This window comes from Amblyomma maculatum, chromosome 3, assembly GCF_055883805.1.
Source record: "Amblyomma maculatum isolate TAMU_Amacu chromosome 3, ASM5588380v1, whole genome shotgun sequence".
NCBI lineage: Eukaryota > Metazoa > Arthropoda > Arachnida > Ixodida > Ixodidae > Amblyomma > Amblyomma maculatum.
In genome coordinates this window covers 40,864,022-40,879,003 of record NC_139346.1, presented here as the reverse complement: position 1 = coordinate 40,879,003, position 14,982 = coordinate 40,864,022, and the positions used below count along the sequence as shown (strand labels likewise).

Genomic DNA, 14,982 nt, shown 5'->3' with positions numbered 1-14,982 from the left:
CCTCCACTACAGCTCCTCTTTCTCTCTTTCCACTTTCACTCAAACCTGCTTCCCTTCCCTTACGGCGCAGTTGAGGTGTCCACAGAAAAAAAAGTGGGACAGTTACCGCGCCTTTCGCTTCCTAGTGTGCGCGGAGAATTGTGACAGATACGGTACCTATTCTATCCTGCACATCAATTTCAAATGGCGCTTATGCCTGCTGTACTAACGCCTCCACATGTCGGTCTGCTTCTGTTTGCTGTGGCCCCGCCGGGGTGGCGCAGTGGTTAGGGCACTCGACTGCTGTGCCCAAGGACACGGGATCGAATCCCGGTCTCGGCGGCCGCTTTTCGATGGAGGCGAAAAGCTAGGCGCCCGTGTGCTGTGCGATTTCAGTGCACGTTAAAGAAGCCCAGGTGGTCGAAATCTCCGGAGTCCTCCACTACGGCGTCCCTCATAGCCTGAGTCGCTTTGGGGCGTTAAACCCCAAAAACCAACCAACCTTCTGTTTGCTGTGTGGTGCAGCGTTTGAGGAAATGTCAACTGAAATTCACCGCACGGACGCCTGGATCGGACGCCCGGCGGGGTCAGCTTCGTATATGCATGCAAGGCCTGGTAACGTCATGGCCTCTCGTGACGGTAAATCACGCGCCCCTTGTCGAACACAGCTAGCATTTCATTGAAGGCCTCAAAGTTCATCGGCGTGCTATAACTCGTTTGCAGGAAATGAAAGGTGCAGTACCTAACCCTCGCGGAATCCCGCTATGAATGTATAACATTATTAAGGAGCTGGCAAACGACGGGTTAAAGCGTCGTGACGCTGGCCAAGCGTCGACCCGGGGTTATGCCCTACTCTGCACTACGTCGTCTAGGCCGTTTGTGGTGGGTTGTGAGGCTTGTGCTTTTTGTGCTCACCCCGGGCCTGCTGGACTGCGCATAGTTGAATGTTCTTGTCTGTATTTTGTACAGCACTTTGAAGTCCCGGCGGGTATGTCCTGGATCCCGCTATCTTTCTCACGGTTGAGAAGGAAAATTATGAAGAGCGTTTCACGAGCTCTCAAGCTTATAAAGGCCTTGTTGTCGCTGCGGGAGTTTTAAAGGGATGATGCCAGTCTGGCACAAAGCCAAAATCATACTTTGCGCGAGCAAGATAGCGGTGAGAAACCTTTATATGGATTTGTTTGGAAAGAAGCAGTTAGGATACTTGGACAATTGGTACTGGATAGAGAGATCTCCGTCATGTGTGTCCCGGCTCACGAGGGGATTCCAGGCAATGAGGCTGCTAACAGTCTCGCTCGAGATATCTACACATGGGCGGCCGTGGAATCACCCTTACCCGGGTCGAAAGATCCGCTTATCACGTACAGTGAAATCACGGCTGCACACAGGAATGAAAGATTAGGCCTTCCAACTTCAGATCGGTCTCTCTCACCTAACGAGTGCAAAGACTGGCGAAAATTAAAAACAGATGTTCTCCATCTTATCTTTACGGGCAGGGAGAGGAACCTCCAAAGTTCTTCACCAAATACGAGATAATAGCCAATCAGGATCTTCTCATTTGGGAATGCCCCGATTCTCCCGGGAATATTGATGGAATCAGAGAGAAAGAAACCTGGGATGCCCTCCCCCGGTGCCGGGATCTAGAGCAGCATTCTCGAGTAATCCGCCTGACAAGGGACGCTTTGCGTAAGACATCCCCTGCGGGGCTCCTTCGCCCTTGCAGGCCCCATAGGGTCTTCATGAGGGAGAGGAGGCGCCTCTTCATGGGTGGCACTAAAGTTGTCTTGAACTTGATTTGGCTCATCATGACATAAATAAGACGCCCGACTACTGTGTCGGAGTTCCCGGGTTCGAACCCGACCTCGGCGGCTGCGTTTCGATGGAGGTGAAACGAAGTGGCGTCCGTGTGCTGTGCGATGTCAGCGCACGTTAATCCCCAGGTGGTCGAAATTACTCCGTAGCCCTCCACTACTGCTCCCCTTTCTCTCTTTCCACTTTCACTCCCACCTTCCTCCCTTCCCTACCGGCGCGGTTCAGGTGTCCACAGACCAAGTGTGACAGATACTGCGCCTTTCCCTTCCTGTGAACCAACCAACCAATTGATTTATGTGTATTTGTTTATGTTTTGATCGGAGTTTCCTTTCGTCTTATGTCGTGGGCCAAAGCCAGGCAAAAATAAAAAAAGTCGGGGCGTGGCACAGTTGATTAAGCGCTGGGCTGGGGACCGAAAAAAATGGAAATTCGATTCCCAGTGGCAGCAAGATTTAATAATTTATTTTCAACTCTCTCTAACGAAAGCGTGACATCTGTGCTGACGACCTTTTGTCTACAACGATGCGTCCTTAAGGGCTTTCGCCTTGAAAGGCAACGCAAAATCTCTCCCAAGTTCCTTCAGAGTGTAATATGGATTTAATGGTTGGTTGGAACGTCTAGCGCTGGCAGTACTTTGGGCACAAGGGATCGAATTACCAGCCGCAGGGCACAGCTTCAGCGCGAGCGAGATGGGCGCCTGAGACAAGCGATGGTGATGGCGATGCCGCAGCGTTTTCTGTTCTTTGTCTTCTTTACATTTCCCCCGCGTGAAGAAGTCGCCATCCTGGCGACTCAGGGAGAAGAGACGACCAGAGGGTTGTAATATGGCTTGAGGCGGCTAACGTGGACAACCTCGCGGCCGCGACGGCGGTGGTCGGAAGAAGGGGTGACTGGCTCGATGACGTAGTTCACAGGGGATGTGCGTTCCAAGACGCGATAAGGTCCGTGGTATTTGGTGTCTAGTTTGTTGGTGGCAGGAACGCATAGCCAAACGAAGCTGTCGGCCAGGAACGTGGGAGCAGGGGTATCGGTATCATGCTGATCTTTGCGATAGCCTTGAGTGTCGGAGGTAAACGTGCGAGCTAGCTGACGGCATTCCTCGGCCTTCTGTGCAATATCTGACAAGGCACTGTACTCAGAGGCATCTGGATGGTATGGCAAAATTGTGTCCAGAGTACAAGATGGTTCACGGCCATATAAGAGAAAGAAGGGCGAAAACCCAGTTGTTGCTTGGGTGGCTGTGTTGTACGCGAACGTTACGAATGGCAGTACCTGGTCCCAGTTGGAGCTTCCCGATTCAGATGTAACATACATTGCGAGCATGTCCCCAAGCGTACGGTTGAAGCGCTCCGTGAGGCCGTTTGTTTGTGGGTGGTACGCGGTTGTAGCCCGATGTATCGATTTGCAAGACGACAGGAGCTCTTGAACTACTTCGGAAAGAAAGACACGACCTCTGTCACTCAGTAGCTCGCGAGGGGCGCCGTGTCGAAGAATGAAGTGGTGTAGAAGAAAATGGGCTACCTCTCGGGCTGTCGCCGCGGAAAGTGCAGCAGTCTCGGCGTAACGGGTCAGGTGATCGACTGCGACGATGACCCATCGATTACCAGCGGCCGTGCATGGTAGCGGACCATAAAGGTCGATTCCCACGCGATCAAACGGGCGAGCTGGACAAGGTAAAGGCTGGAGAGGGCCAGCGGGGTGGCGAGGAATCTTGCGTTGTTGACAGGCGGTACAAGAGCGAATGTAGCGCCGTACGAAATTGTACATTCCCCGCCAGTAGTACCTCTGACGAATTCGATCATAGGTTTTGAGGACGCCGGCATGAGCGCTTTGAGGGTCAATGTGATGGTGGGCACAAACCTCGGAGCGGAGGTGGCGCGGAATGACAAGAAGCCACGTTCTGCCGTGTGAGTTGTAGTTCCTGCGGTAGAGAAGACCGTCCCGAATGGCGAAATGGGAGGCCTGTCGGCGGAGTGCCCGAGGATGCGTAGCCGCGGAAGTAGTGCCAAGGATTAGCAGGTTAGAAACCCAAGGATCTTGTCGTGGCTCGAAAGGCATATCCTCAATGGTGAGTGCTGACAAGAGTGCTTGAGGAGGGGACGATGAGTTAGGCGAGCGCACCGGTGACCGAGAAAGAGCGTCGGCGTCAGAGTGCTTGCGGCCAGAGCGGTACACTACACGGATGTCGTATTCCTGAAGCCTGAGAGCCCAGCGCCCGAGACGGCCAGACGGATCCTTGAGAGACGTGAGCCAGCAGAGAGCGTGATGATCTGTAACTACCTCGAAGGAGTGGCCGTATAAGTAAGGGCGGAACTTCGTTACAGCCCACACGATTGCTAAGCACTCCTTTTCGGTAACGGAGTAGTTGGACTCGGCTTTGGTAAGAGCACGGCTTGCGTAGGCGACAACGTATTCGGAGAAGCCAGGCTTGCGCTGGGCGAGGACGGCGCCGAGGCCGACACCACTGGCATCGGTGTGAAGTTCTGTAGGTGCAGTAGGGTCGTAATGGCGAAGGATTGGGGGTGACGTCAGAACATTGCGCAGTGTCGCGAATGCATCATCGCAGGCTGGCGACCAAGAGGAGAGGTTAGGGGTGCCTTTCAAGAGCTGTGTAAGGGGGGCTATGATGGTTGCGAAATTCCGAACAAAACGACGAAAGTACGAGCAGAGGCCCACGAAGCTTCGCAGTTGTTTCGAAGTGGTCGGTTTCGGAAAGTCAGCGACGGCGCGCAGCTTCTCAGGATCAGGCAGAACTCCATCTTTACACACAACATGTCCGAGTATTGTGAGCTGGCGGGCACCAAAGCGGCACTTTTTGAGGTTGAGTTGAAGACCGGCGCGGGTTAGGCAGGTGAAGACCTGGCGAAGTCGAGTCAGGTGGGTCGGGAAGTCGGTTGAAAAGACGACGATATCATCGAGGTAGCATAAACAGATGTTCCATTTCAGGCCGCGCAGTACAGTGTCCATCATTCTTTCAAATGTGGCTGGGGCGTTACAGAGTCCGAATGGCATAACATTAAATTCGTATAGTCCGTCTGGAGTAATAAAGGCGGTCTTAGGACGATCCGCCTCTGCCATGGGCACCTGCCAATACCCGGAGCGTAAATCGAGTGAGGAAAAGAATTCTGCGCCTTCCAAACAGTCTAGGGCATCGTCGATTCGTGGGAGGGGGTACACATCACGACGAGTGATTTTGTTGAGGCGGCGATAATCAACACAAAATCGTATGGAGCCATCCTTATTTTTAACTAGAACCACAGGAGACGACCATGGGCTACAGGATTCTCTAATTACTCCGCGTTGCAGCATGTCATCGACTTGTTGGGCAATAACACGGCGCTCAGTCGGGGACACCCGATACGGCCGCTGATGGAGAGGTGGGTGAGCGCCAGTGTCGATGAGGTGGGAAACGGTCGTCGTGCGGCCCAAGGAAGATTGCGGAATGTCGAAGGAGGCGCGGAATTGGTGTAGAAGGTCAAGAAGTTGCTCGCGGTGGCGCGGTTCTAGAGCGCTGTCCACGGAATGGTCAAAAAGGTCCCGCTGTAGCGGATCTGAAGCCACACGAGTTGGAGTCAAGGCGTCAACTTGGCAAACAGGGAATGACACATCATCAAAGGTGAACAGAAGGTCCACGGGCTCGATGCGGCCGAGGCACTCCCCTTCGATCAACATAGCGGGAGACGGAAGAGGATTGGCTATCAGAAGTGTGCTAGCGCCGTTTTTCATGTCAAGGACGGCAAACGGCAGCGGTAAGTGGCGGCGGCGGCAGACAACGTTAGAGGGCACAAAGAGGACTGTCGCGGCGGTGGTAAAAGAGGCAGTGAGGGGAACCAGAACAGCGCTAACGGGTGGGATGGTTGTGTCATGTGCTACGAGGAGTTTGGTCGCAAAACGAGGACACGGCTCGTGGAGCAGGGCATCAGACGGTGCATCACTCGATTCAATGAGCTCTACTTGAGGACTGGCGCAGTCAATGATAGCATGATGCTGGGACAGGAAATCCCAGCCAAGAATGACGTCATGAGAACATGTGGGGAGAACGACGAATTCGATGATGTACAAGGCTGCAGCAATGACGACGCGAGCAGTGCAGATAGCTGTCGGCTGTATACTGTGAGCGGATGCGGTACGAAGCGATAGTCCCTCGAGAGGCGTAGTCACCTTTCGGATGGAGCGGCATAGTTTTTGGCTGATAACTGATACAGCGGCACCGGTGTCGACGAGCGCAAGAGTATGAACACCTTCAACGATGACAGGAATAACATTCGCGGGATTAAGACGAGGACTTTGAAATTCGGTCGGATACGCAGTTCGTGCCTCGCGAACTGCGGCGGTTAGTTTTCCGGCTGGGTAGTGGGTCGTCGGCGCATTGGCGAAATGGAGCGGCGACGTGGTGATGGCGAACGACGAGGGCGGAAGTCCGGAGGTTCAGGGGGTGCTGTTGGAGGACCCGATGGGACTGGGAACTGGGGGGCCAAATAAGGTGGTGCAGGCCGTGCAGCAAAGGCCATATTTATTCGGCGCCGGCAGTAGCGTGTAGTGTGTCCGGGGATGCCGCAGTGGTAGCAAATAGGCCTGTTGTCTGCAGTGCGCCATGGAGATGGTGTCTGACGCAAGGGGGGAGCAAAGGCTGTTGGTGCGTTTTCTGTTCTTTGTCTTCTTTACAAGAGCTTCATCTTCTATACTTTTATGCCGTGTACTCATACACAAGTCGATGGAAACATACACGGGCACTACGAAACAAAGAGCTAAAGACGAATAGATAGTATCCAGGAAGACAGACGGAAACATTACGGATTATATGTTCAAATAATGAGAGGCCGGCCTCCATTGTAGCTACTACTGTGACCAGGAATTCTCGGAAGCAATTGGTTCGAGTTTGAAAATGAGCTAAGTAAGTCATGATTAATGAAAAAAAGGTTTTAAGATCTGCAAAGTCAAAAATACGCGTTTCTGCTAAAAGAGCAATACGAAGAAGCTACTTTTCTTGCCACACTTTTTCCACAAGAAATATTGCAAACGTGAGTATTATTGTTCTAAGTGCTCTCTGACCGAACGTTGGACTCCGAAACCATGTGCTTGGCCCTGGAGAAAAAATACGCCTATACCTGGTGGCTACCCGTGAAAGGAGTGAGACAAGGCTGCATACTGTCGCCCTGCCTATTTAACCTATATGCTGAGTGCATCATGAGGAAGGCCGGTATGGACGAGTTTTCAGCTGGAGTGAAGATAGCTGGAAAATGTATCAACAAGATATGCGGATGATACCACTTTAGTGGCAGAAAGTGAAGTGGAACTCAAGAGACTCCTGATGCGCGTGCAAGAAGAGAGTGAGAAGTTTGGGCTTAAACTGAACGTTAAAAAGACAAAAATCATGGCGTCTTGCCCTATCAAGTCTTTGAGCATCACGGGGCAATAAGTGGAAGCTGTGACAGATTTTCTCTTCTTGGGCTCCAAGATTACCCCGGAAGGAGACTGCAGCCATGAAATTAGGAGACGCCTGCTTCTGGGAAAGAGAGCAATGGTTAGCTTTCACCGCCTAGTAAAGAGCAGAGACATTAGTCTGCCAACCAAGATCCGTATAACTCGTGCTATGGTCTTTCCAGTGGTGATGTATGGATGCGAGAGTGAAGAAGGCTGACCGCCGAAGAATTGACGCGTTTGAATTGTGGTGCTGGCGAAGACGCTTGAGAGTTCTTTGGACTGCCAGAAGATCAAATCTGTCGATATTGTCGACCATAAACCTTGACTGCTCATTGGAGGGTCAAATTCTAAAGTTAAAGCTCAGCTACTTTGATCATCTGATGAGGAGAGGAGTTGCTGGAGAATGATTTGATGTTCGGAAAGGTTGAGGGTCACCGGAGAAGGGGTAGTCAGCGAACGTGATGGTTAGATGGCATCCTCGAGACGCTGCAGATGAAGGTATGTGATGTTAGGAAGATAGTGAGAGACTGGAAAGCGTAGCGTGATATGGTCTATAGGGTTACGAAGTGTCGGAGCGCGACTGAACGACTGAACTGAAATTAACTGCACTCGTGAAAAGAGCTACGAGCGTTGGCCACCCTTTCTTTTGTATCTCATATCCAGAATGATCGCAGTAGTCCATAAAAACCTAGCTGTCGTGAGAATGGGTGCCCAACGAGTTATTGGTTAGAGAATTGGAGTTGTGGAGCGAACCAAATTGTCATCTAAGCTCGTGATCGTCGGGGTCATGATTATTAATAATGCTAGGGCCATTTATTTTTCCGTAATTGCTTATGCATATTACTCTTTCATTGCAGGCCTCCTCGTCACGCAGATGCAACACAAGATATCGGTCTATCACATCAGTTTAATAGGTAGCGTCTTGGCGTGTGCTGGTCTTGTGGCGTCCGCTTTTGCCCCAAGCATTACCTGGTTGACGTTCACGTTCGGCATATTGTATGGTAAGTTGTGCCTTAGATTTGATATTCTTGGCCTGCCGCTATTTGTTAAAGGCGGAGTGCACATTTCTATCCTGTGTCGCAAAATCTGCAATGCAGCCTGCGTATGTGGGAAAAAAGACACTCTAAGAATAGAGACAATTAGAGATGCTGACGTCGACTTTAGAACGGCTCGATGTTCTTTATTGTCTAAATAATCACTACTTGAGAAAATGACAATAATTGTAGGTACAAAAATAATCAGATTATGTACTTATGGATGGCCTGATGTCAAACTTGCATCAGATGTTCTGGGCCGTCACTGGTATTAATAATGATACTAATTGGTTCGCGGAAAAGGAAAAGAGCAGTATCTGTCACACTTGCTCTGTCGACACCTGAAACACGCGTAAGGGAAGGGAGCAAGGTGGGAGTGAAAGCGGAAAGAAAGGGGTGCCGTAGTGGAGGGCACAAGAATAATTTCGACCACCTAGGGACCTTTAACGTGCACTGATATCGCACTGCACACGGACGCCACTTCTTGTCGCCTCCATCTAAACGCAGCCGCCTGCAGTCAGGATCGAACCCGGATACTCCGGCACAGTAGTCGCGCCTCTTATCACTGCATCACAACAGCGGGGCATATAGTCAAAAGGGTGGCTGTTCATGGCCCTACGGGGTCGGGACGGTAGTTCAACGCCGCTTGCGGCGGGGGCTAGACGGCCAACGAAATAATGTTTTGTAGGCTGTCATTGCCCCGCCACTGATTAGGTGGTAGACGACGGCTGTGGCTGCGCCCGTCTTTCTCTCCCTCATCTTTTTCTTTCTTCTCTACTTTCTCACTTCTGTCCGTACTCCGTGTGCTGTGCAATGTCAGCGCACGTTAAAGATCCCCAGGTGGTTGAAATTACTCCACAGCCCTCAACTACGGCTCCCCTTTTTCTCTTTCTCTCTACCTATGTTGTTTTCACATCAAAAATAATAAAAGCAAAATGGCCCTACAGTGCCCTTATTGCCGCCTAAGAAATCCTCATCAGCAATTTTCTCCTCATCTTCCTCCTCCTGCTCATTGCAGCGAAGCATGCACACATAAGACTGTGTATGTGTGAGGCTGCTGAAATGTTATGTTCTTTTAAATTATTGACATTGCATAAAACGTAGTCGCAGCAGGTTGCATATTAACGATGAGCATTGAGTCCTTACTACTAATATGAGATAAGAGTGCACATGATAATTGCACAAGCTCCACACATTTTTCAATGGCACTTGGTAAAGTTCTCTTCCATGTTACGGCTTTTAAAATAGTAGTTTCTGTTGAAAACTTGCCAACTGCCAGCCAGCGGAGTTTTCGTCATGATGAGTTAGCAGAGGCAACCTAAAGGCCATAGTAAGAAAACTGCAAACAAAAGTAGTGTGGCTGGATAAACAAAGAGCTTCATCGACCTTTCTTGCGCTATTTTTCTCCGATTAACATTTGCAACCTTCCTCAGCTAATCACTCCACTATAAATATTAACTGAAGCCTTGATTTCACGAAGACGTACAGGCAAACCTACGTGGCTTAGGAAGAGCTTATTCGACTCGGAATCATACTGTCTGTATGTGCTTGCTCCCCCCTGAAATGTGCCTTCCAGGTTGGCAGCCCCGGAAAATACACCCACGAAATGTTGTTTTGCGGCAGTAACTGAGGTGGTGCGAGTTGCCAGAAAATAATATTGTTTTCAGCAATTTTTTTTAAGGAATAACCTCCAGAGTGAGAATGTGGCAGGATACTTCTGTCCTCAGTACGCTGGTAACCATACAAAGCCACTACACCGCGAGGCAACAAAGCAATAAATGACGTTTTGAAAACGCTCATCCAGTAAACCTTTGACGCTGCTAGTGCGTGATTTACTCATTGAGTCTCGTATTACAGCAAAATGAGAGAAAAACAAAATTTAAAGATTTTCTTCTTTCAAATAAAACATAGTCGACATTATATCCCCCTTGTTCAAGTGAAGGTGATGAGTCAGAGGAGTTAAATGGAACCATGACTAACCAGACCAAAGCAGGAATGTAATGCATTCCTCTTTATGTGCAATGCATAAATTAGTCAATGCAGTCTTCAATAAGCGTCTCATACTTCCTGTCGAAAAAGTTTTCATAGCTTTCTTAAATTTCAGCAAAGGACGCGAAGGAAGAAATTTTCGATGAATTTGTTGGTCGTACAAAACAGACCACGAACGGGTCAGAGCTCTGGACAATATATTTATAAATGTTGTTCAAACATTATGCGTTTCACAATCAGTCGTCCAAAAATCAACGTGCACATTTGTGCCAAGCAGCAGGCACTGGCTAGGAATCAAACGAATGAACAAGGTTCATTCAATAAGACGTTTCTTGTTTGTTATGCCGCAGGTACCGGAATAGGAGTGGCCCTTCTGAGCCTTTGCTTGTACCTGCTTCTCTACTTTGAGAAGTACAGAGGCACGGCTACAGCCATCATGTGGGTGCTGAGAGCTACATCAAGCATGGTTGCTACAAGACTTCTGTGGGCGCTGACAGAGACGTATGGAGTGCAAGGTTGCCTGCTCATAACTGCCGGGCTAGTTTCCCACGTCATACCGCTCATTATGCTAATAAGGCACCCTCAACCATGTGAGGTGCCTTTCTCCAGCCTAGCGGTCCGCGCAATTAAACTTTGCTCAGGCTCAAGAAAAGAAAGTGACATATGTACTAAGAAGGAAAAAAGAGCTGATTCCTTGCGAAAAGACTTTTCTCAACAATGCACGAACAGTGAGGAGAAGGCAACCGGCATTGTGCAGGTTGTTCTGCAGAGCTTTCAATCTCTACCATTCTACGTGCTGGTGCTTTACTCCCTAATCTCTGAATACGTCTTCGTGACTTTCACAATAACCATGGTGGCCTTCACAGTGGACAAGGGATGGACACTAGAAAGCGGCAACCAAATTGTGATATACAATGGTGCTGGTTGTTTGGTTGGTCGAGTGGTCGTGCCTTTTGCCACAGACAAGATCCGCAATAGCCGCTGCCCAATGACTGCGGCTACCTTCCTAGCTGCCGCTGGATGTTTCCTCCTCCTGCCCCTTGTGAACACATTCGGCGCCTTGGTAGCTCTGGCAATCGTACTGGGCGTAGCGCAAGGGTACATCCTCTGCATTAAGACTGTTCTCATCGCGGACTACATGTCTGTGTCTAGGGTAAGCTTTTGTTGTGGAGTGGCTGGCCTGACAACAATTCCTGTATGGCTTTGCGGACCATCCATTATAGGTAAGAACAAGATTTCTTTATTTCCTTATGAATGAATATAATGAATATGGCGATATGGACGCCATACTAAATTTGCTTGCTTGTTTTTTGCAGGCTTCTTTCGGGACAAGAATGGTTCATATAATTTACTCTACGTAGTATTTTCGGTATTATGCCTGGTCATTGCGGCAATGTTGGCGGTGCTCGCTTGCAGGGACAGTGCTCGCCGAAGACGAGATGATTTAAAATTTAGATCTTTAACGGAGGAAAAAGAAATAGCACTCGCCATTGCACCAATTCTAGTTTCATCTTTGGAGGATGGTGTCGACTGCTAAGCGCCTTCTTTCGTTCAATGGTCCATTCTCATATATAAACTGCTTGTGGCCATCCTCTCTGTATGCGCTATGAGTAATTTGTGAATTTCTAGAGGCAACAAATATTTCAACGTAAGGATGAAAAAGTGTTACGATGCTATAATCAATAAAGGTCCATCAAATAAAATGATTCCGGCATTCTATATTCATGTACGAAATACAGACTCAATAAGCAGTCACATACCAATATCAATAAAACCATATCGAAACATCGCCTAAACCAATTTAGATGCGCTCAGCTGGAACACCATAAACTGTCTTTTGTCATATTTGCTGACATGGCAGTCAGGTTAAAAGTAAAATCTATATTGTTCTCGAGTTAAAACCTTAAACGTATTGCAGGTCAGAATTAGTAGAGATATGAGGAAGAAATGTTGCGCAATATCATTTGCTTGGTTTTATTATAATGGACAAAGCAAGCACTCAAATCAAGCGTGACAAAACAAATTCGGAGACACACACTTTACTCGAACAGCACCTGACAACTACTTCTCGTGGCAACGCGCTGCCTTAGATCAATAACTTGCATCTTTATTTTTTTTTAAGTGAGGCTTTATGATGCGCAAGGTATGCAATTTGCATTATGTGTAGTATGCAATTAAGATGTAGTCGGCATCGCTGAGTGAGTGGCGACAATCTTGCATGCTTAGAAAAGCAGGTAAACATTAGCACGCGCAGTCGTCCACGCCATGCCGCAACTGTATAAAAGCGAGCTTCATAATAGTGTCACGCAATCGGTTAACAGGATATGGGAGTAGCGGAAAGCAAGTGCGCATGCTCACAGTAATATGCACTAAAAGGCCCAATTATGTAGATTGTGGCAGTTACAGTGTCCCAATCTACGGCGACTATAGTATAAAACTGCCTAACGTTTGCCTTTCTCACAAAACTCAACAAAACCTTTGTTTCCATTTTGTTAGCTGATCGACGTTATGCGCTCGTTTTTATGCCCCGCTCTGCCTGCACCAGCTAGAACATAGCTTTGCGCCGATTCAGTCAAGATGCTCCGGTCAGCAGGACCACGCCTATATCAGTCCGCAAGGATCAGATGCGTCAATTCTAAAAATCTATGCAGCAAGGGGGATGAAGCCTCTCGAGCGAAGTACGCGCACGGCTCGCAACACTATATACCTCCGAAGGCGGGGAAGCGCGCTTTCGCTATATGAACTGAATCAGGGGCCCCTCTGATTTTCACCGGCGAATCGCCGCCTGTCAGGAAGAATTATCACATTTTTAAAGGCTTCGGGGCTTCAAACTGTACGCGGCGACCCCAATGCACAATTTCCGCCGACATGAGATTGATATATCGCTCTCTCACTGCAATCCTGCCAAAGATGCAATTACGATTTTTCCAGGCTGCATGGTCTCAACCGATCGATGCACAATAAAGCATGTTGCCGGGCTAGTTGATCTCACATCTTTTCAAAACCCGGAAAAGACCCTGGAGCAAAAAAAAATACTACACACAAGAGAGAGAGACAAGGGTACAACGGACAGGTGCTGTCCGTGGTCCCTTTGTCTCTCAGTTTTCTGCGCGTTAATTTTTTGCGCCAAGGCCTCTCTCGGGTCCACGATGACGGACAGATTCAATATATATATATATATATATATATATATATATACATATAGGGGAAATGAGGGTGCTCGTTATAATACATGAAGGAAAGAAGCCAACAGTCGGCGAGGCCAAGGAAAGCATTGGGGATGGTACTTTATGTCTTTTTTTTAATGTTTACTTGGATAATTACAGATATTAGTAATGTAATCTGTTTAGGGGAAAGATAATTAAACACAAAGTAGAAGAAAAAACAACGTACCGATGGTGGGATCCGAACCCACGTCCTCCGAATAACGCGTCCGGTGCTCTTCCAACTGAGCTACATCGGCCGCTGTCCCCCCTGCTACTTTCTTGAGTATTTATGTTGTCTGTATACGAACCTTGAGAGTATTCACCAGCGCCAGGTTCGTATACAGACAACATAAATACCCAAGAAAGTAGCAGGGGGGACAGCGGCCGATGTAGCTCAGTTGGAAGAGCACCGGACGCGTTATTCGGAGGACGTGGGTTCGGATCCCACCATCGGTACGTTGTTTTTCTTATACTTTGTGTTTAATTATCTTTCCCCTAAACAGATTACATTACTAATATCTGTAATTATCCAAGTAAACATTAAAAAAAAGACATAAAGTACCATCCCCAACGCTTTCCTTGGCCCCGCCGACTGTTGGCTTCTTTCCTTCATATATATATATATATATATATATATATATATATATATATATATATATATATATATATATACATATATATATATATATATATATATATATATATGATTTCTGCTGACTCGCTCTAAAAGGAAAGACATTACTTTTTACAGCGCTACGAGGCTGAACTAGTCTATACGCTGTAAAGACGCGACTTATCTCGTTTTACACTCCAATTATGTCCCAGATGCGGAAGAGAACTGTCAAGTGTCTCTCTAAATGGTCTCCAAACAAATTTTATGAGTGTATACGGAATCTCCAGGTAATTTATTTTTGATTCATACATTTCATCGTCGTTAAAGCCCTTTGGTCTACTTTGATCTGTCGTGTGCGTTCCTTACAGCCACGGTGCGCGGAAGTGCTTCGTCGTACTACCAGCGAAGCCGGGGGTTTGCAATAAAAGAATAACAATTCTTTAGCAACCACATAACGGTCGCTTTGTGACCCCAAGGTAGATAACGACTGCCTCCAAAAGTCATGCTTTGAAAAACTGTACGAGTCTGACAACAGAATCCAGGACCAGCGTCCATCTGGTTCCGTCACTCAGACAACTAAACGCCTTCTAGCCTAACAGTAGCTGCCACGGTTGCCACGGCAAGGTACTTAGCAGCACTTGTTTTTATGCAGCCGCTGTAAACAGTCTCAGTTAAGGTTGTTAACGGTGTCAAACCGAGACCACGTTGTCCCGTCTTGCACCGACAGAGTCGAGCGCACTATCGTTCCAACATATGCAATAGTTAAGCAAAATACTAGCACGAGAGTGCGGGCTCATCTTCTCAGCGTTTATATGCGTGCCGAAAATTAACATATGCGAAAACGCTGATGGCTCTGCTTCCCGTACACCATCCCGCTTTCCTATATAGCCTGATTGACTCCCTTTTTGTCGTTGAGCCCAAATAG

General features: G+C 48.2%; 1 protein-coding gene across 1 annotated transcript in view; it reads left to right on the top strand.

Annotated features, from left to right (window-relative positions):
* The window catches only part of LOC146194633 (monocarboxylate transporter 12-like), a 44,983-nt gene extending 33,056 nt beyond the window's left edge, over window positions 1-11,927 (top strand). Inside the window, exons 2-4 of the mRNA XM_084597476.1 lie at window positions 8,073-8,216; window positions 10,589-11,461; window positions 11,555-11,927. Of these exons, the coding sequence (XP_084453602.1) occupies window positions 8,090-8,216; window positions 10,589-11,461; window positions 11,555-11,775 (1,221 nt within the window). The 5' untranslated portion in view covers window positions 8,073-8,089 and the 3' untranslated portion in view covers window positions 11,776-11,927. The remainder of the gene's footprint in view (window positions 1-8,072; window positions 8,217-10,588; window positions 11,462-11,554) is intronic.
* Window positions 11,928-14,982: the final 3,055 nt, after the last annotated feature.